Genomic DNA, 5,315 nt, shown 5'->3' with positions numbered 1-5,315 from the left:
AAAATCTTTATTTGAAAATACCAAATTAGCTATATTTAGTGACTAACAGAGTAGTAGATAATCAAACAGGCTTTTTGTTTTAATCTCTGTTAAAAAATCTTATCTCAATGAATATGCCAATACATGCCAAAACTATGTATCAAAAAATTATGAAGCGACTAATTTAAAAATATTGAAAAGTTACATGCATTTTTGACGTTTACTTTCCTATTGTTGATTTAAAAAAAGTGTTTACAAAACTGATAAGATAAGATAAGATAACCTTTTGTAAGCAAGATTATATTTGGAATTGCTATATATAATTCACAAGATAATCTTGTTTTCTTTGCATGTCCATTTAACAAGAAATGAGCTAAACCAAATATGATTATAACATAATACGCATTTGTGATTCCTGCAGACAGTTCATCCGATTTTTGTCACCCGCCACGTCTCCTCAGCGGCATGTCATTTTCCTGTTGTCGTCTCCTGTATTCATCGCTGTCATATTTCGTACAGATGGAGTCGACTGACATAGGTTTTTTAGCACATTGCAGCTTCATCTGATTTCTTAATTGCTCGGGAGATATAGGATAAAGAAGGTTCCAATGTTCTCCATTAAATGTCCAACCTGCTTGCGACAATTTCTGTGCATTATAAGGCTTTCCAAATCCAGATGCTAATTCCATTGCTGTTTTTGTGCAGAATTTTATCACAAGCTTATGGTAAAATTCAAACGGACAGACATCACATTCATGTGAAATTGCATTTTCAGTCCACGTATCAAAATACTTCAAATATTTTTTTTTACGATCCTTAAAATTAAATTTGATATTTTTAATGGCAGAATGTACCATATTGTTTACGAAATACGCAATTATTTCATTGCTGCGTCTTCTGTATGAGATGGAGCTTACACAACAGCCTGACAAATGCGATTCAACCAGGCACGAAAACATTAATTCCTGTAAAGGTACAGCACGATTTCTGTCCTTGACATCTTTAATTGCCATCAATTTGGCATTTTTGACATTTTGAAACAACTGTGCACGGGCTGAATTAATGTTATTTACCGCTATTGTCTTGTTTGTCAGTGTCTTGTTTGAACGTCTAAATACCTTTGTGTACCCGATAACAGTTATTTTACATGATATATCACCCCTATCGTTATAAATTAGAATTTCATTGGAGCACGAGTACGGAGTGCCATTTATGTCAGCACATGGTATATAATAGGAGTATAAGTACACCTGACAATTTTTGTCCTTTCCAAAATTTTCCACAAGCTTTTCTATGAAACCTTCATTTAACAATATATATTCTCCATGCCACGGATGGTCTTTATATTTTGTGTCATTCCAACGACTTCTATTCAAAATTTCCTCACTTTTTCTGTTTAGAAGTACCCCACTAGTTGAGCACATTATCATATGTTTATCTTTATCTGGACCGTCATTAGGACATCCTTTCAGCAATTTGCCTGGCATCTTATGTGGTGTATTCAAGTCGTCATCAGACAATAGAGCTGCGACTAAGTATTGTCCTTTATTCTTTCCTGTCAAAGTCTTGAAAATTTCTTTTCCCCAATCTTGCATATGACTGAGAATTACTCTTGTATTGTCCTCGTTTGAACAGGATATTACTTTAAAAATTGTTAAAAATACCAAACATTTTAAAAGTAACTTCATTTTTTCAAACTCAAAATGATAACAAATTTGCAATACAAAGTTCTAATATTTAGTTAGGCAATTTAAAATAATCAAGGGCGGATAATCCAGACTGTGTTTTTGAGGTTCTTGTTCGCGATGATTTCCCCTTGTTTGCTGAAAATATTAAAGAAACAACTTGTAATCGCATAAGACAAGAGAGAGGCGTGTCGCAACAAATTATATTTTATCAAAAACTGTTATGTTCTCAAAATAACATCACCGATTAAATTCTTTTCACGTCATGCAATCGGAACATATCGTCTAAGAATCATAAAAATCTCGAACTTAAAACGGAAAATTGTTTTTTCACGTGGATTATTAAGATGTAAACAATAACGGAGGATGTAATCTTTGTATTATGTAAAAGGAATGTACATTGTATATATTTGACATTCAAAAGAAATAAATTTTATTCCGATAAAATTATGATTGAAAATACATGTATGTGTGACAATCATTTTTAATTATAACCAAATTCGAGCTTATGTTAACAGTTTCTATTCTTAAAGCCAGTATATTAAAATAGGTATAGATATAATGTGCGGTTTACTTTTATATTTATAATTTAACTTAATTTAGGTGCACGTTTGCTTGATTTACTTAAATAAATAGTCAACAACTCCGAACATTTATTATTTGAACAGGTTTAGTTTAGACCGAAATACCGTACTGAAGTCTATCTCAACTTTTCGACCCTTTTCGTCAGTCTTCGGATAAGGACCTCGAGCACAGAAGTAAGAATATATAAAACGGATAATGTATTTCGGTGAAATCTACGCTCAGTTACTAATCATGTTTACAAATAGTAATGTAATGACTGGATTTTTATATATTTTTCACAATATATGAAGTAAAAATCCGCCTAATATAAGTATATTCATAGACATAAATGTAAACAGTACATTATTTTCTATTCTTATTATTATGTCAGACATATTTCCAATCACAATTTTACCGAAACGAACGTTTTTTTTCCTTCGAATGTAAAATATTTGCATTCGTTTTTCATTATCAAAGATAACAGTCTCTGTTTTTGTTTAACTCTGAAACTACTTTTAATTCATATTAACCCAGAGGTAACGTAATATGAATAATAGACAAGGACGTTCCGGGTGAGGAAAGAGCAGAGAAGTTGCGATTGCATACATGGTTACTAAATATATAAAATTGAGAAAAATAGAATCCCTAAAGTACGTAAAAATTGTTCTAAACCAAGTTAAATCGTTTGAATAATTGTAAAAATAGCAAGGGGGAATAAATCTGTCAAAAATAATATAATTACAAAATCAGGAAAATGCGTGCGAAAAGCTCTCAGTCATTAATACTTCTGAGAAATTTCAATTGAAATTAGAAGAGTTTATCTCTACTTTATGTGTGAAAAAAAAAACAAATCCCACAAAAAGATGGATATTTCAACGTCACTTTACATTTACTTTACCCGATATACAATTGTCTTATCTTTAAAAGTGAATGGGTCTAAAATTGAAGCTCTGTAATACATTAAATAATTACTTTGGAAGTACATGTATTTAGAATCAGACATAAAAACAAACCACGAAAACAAATGTATATGGATGGTGTTGGGAAGAGTTAAATACGTTATAAGATATTACATATCTACATATGGCAGATGTGTACATTGACCATTTTCTCGTTTATTAAAACTTTCTTAAAACATCTATTTTACAATAGCATAAAATAAACAAAATTTTACATGTGTTGTTGTATCAGCAGATATTTTTAAAATTATAATTATTTACAAACAGCTCAAACGTTATTCGCTTTAACAAAAAAAAAGACATTTTAATCGCGATAGAGGTTTTTTGAGTCATTTAAGAATTTGAAAAGTGACGAAAATTTTGATGCGATATTAAATGATAATTGGGGAGAATAAAATATAAAAAAAAACAACAACACAATTTATATGTTTATATGTACAACATTAGTTGTGAAATAAGTTAAATAAAATCACAAATATAAAATATGTTTAAATACTTACTTTTATCCTTAAGAACATGCAAAACATAATCCGAAACAGAAACAGAAGGCTAAGCAGTACGAAAGGTGGTTACCCTAAGTAAACCATTACTTTGTTAATCTATCTGGCTAAATGTTAACAAACTTAACAGGAAAACGAAATATGATATATAACAGTCGATATTTAATATGTACCATACCCAACATGGATAAAGACATTATGTTAAAGGCGCTTTATAAAAATACATGTTTGTCAAAAAAACATACAACAAAGATATTTAAAATGTTATCCGTATATTTTCATTATTGAAGTCAACTTTAAATTTCGTGAAATACTCTGTTAAATTTAAACATAGTGCAAGTTTTATTTGCGTTGTTTAGAGCAAAAATATCACAAATAGTCTGTCTTTGTCTGTACGACTGCAGCTAAAGTGTAACAAAAATCAAACTTGAGTAAAATACACTTATATTTTGTGAAAAATAAAAAGTAAAAGATCCAAATTATTTACATGATTTATGCGATTTATGCAAAATTTACCTTAAATCTACTGCGTGTCTTACGCAGTAATGGTGTAACATAGCATATTTCTACCGCACTTTGTCACCGTTTGATTTCAGGTGATGGACCTGAATAAAAAAAACTTAAAATTAAAATTGGAAGTTAAATATCATGACTATTTCACATTATTTTCGCAGTTTAATTGTTTGATCGACCAGATCATTGTCATACATAGTTCATTGAAAAAGACTACATTTATGACAAACCTCTCATCCCTAAGGTCAGAGAAATGCCGAGAAGTCGGTTGGGTAACAGGAAGCTTATAGGTTTATCGGGAAAGTTTTTTTACGACTCACGGTAGTAAGCCGCTTTGCTGTCAATCCGTATAGCAGTACTAGTGTCTTCAAAATCTCATGGAACTAAAACATCTGAAGATGCCAGGACAGAGGTACAGTGCGAATGACCATAGAAAGGATTCAATGATCAATCACATTGAAAGTAACCTGCACTGTCCGGGAATCGGCCCAATGCCGCTTGATTCCCGGTCCATCGCTCCACCTGTTGAGCTAACCCGGACGGACCTTAGATAAACTTCTTGATGCAAAATTCCTTCCATATCACGGTGCATTTACCATGTGACTTTTGTTATATGTGTGAGAAAGAAAACCATAAGTACGACCCGATACACAGTCCAACGCTCATCCAAATAAAGTAACCGGGCGGTCCTCGTATTGACGGGTTGACGCTATCACAGTGCATATACCACGTGACTTTGTGTGATCTGTGTGAGGCAGAAAACCAAAAGTAAGGCCCGAAAGTCGGTCAAAGTATTTTTTTCTTTTATAACTTATTTTATATATCATTATATTTAATTGGATGAAATGAAAACGCTTTTTTTTTCTTGTTAATAACCTGTACTCTACTCTCGAACTTGTAAAAATAATGAAATAAAATGTTACCCGGACCGACTTTTTTTCCAACGCAGATCACAAAATGCCACATGGTATAGGCACCGTGTATATTTTACGAGTTAAAACCAATCTAATCAAAATCAGCTCCTAAATAACACTACACATCAGGATCTGATATCCACTCAAAGGTAGTCACCTTGTTAAGGTCTTCCAAACAACCAATCATTGGCCAGCTTTCAT

At 31.8% G+C, this 5,315-nt stretch overlaps 1 protein-coding gene across 1 annotated transcript; it reads right to left on the bottom strand.

Annotated features, from left to right (window-relative positions):
• Positions 1-419: 419 nt before the first annotated feature.
• Positions 420-3,762, bottom strand: LOC132747136 (uncharacterized). Its single transcript, XM_060736456.1, has 3 exons — positions 3,688-3,762; positions 825-1,802; positions 420-698 (listed from the first exon to the last, which is right to left on the bottom strand). Exons 2-3 carry the CDS (start codon positions 1,665-1,667, stop codon positions 420-422), a joined length of 1,122 nt encoding a protein of 373 aa, XP_060592439.1. The 5' UTR covers positions 1,668-1,802; positions 3,688-3,762.
• Between the last annotated feature and the right edge of the window lie 1,553 nt (positions 3,763-5,315).

Source organism: Ruditapes philippinarum, unplaced genomic scaffold (assembly GCF_026571515.1).
Source record: "Ruditapes philippinarum isolate M1 unplaced genomic scaffold, ASM2657151v2 ctg3183_1_1_1_1, whole genome shotgun sequence".
Classification (NCBI taxonomy): domain Eukaryota; kingdom Metazoa; phylum Mollusca; class Bivalvia; order Venerida; family Veneridae; genus Ruditapes; species Ruditapes philippinarum.
Note: the sequence above shows the minus strand (reverse complement) of the source record. Positions and strands in the feature narration are given on the sequence as shown.

Excerpts from the sequence above, each read along its gene's own strand:
- LOC132747136 (XM_060736456.1), bottom strand. The coding sequence starts at position 1,667 with ATGAAGTTACTTTTAAAATGTTTGGTATTTTTAACAATTTTTAAAGTA. Across the intron at positions 699-824 it reads TAAACAATATGGTACATTCT|CTTGTGATAAAATTCTGCAC; the intron begins GCCATTAAAAAT and ends TTTTACCATAAG.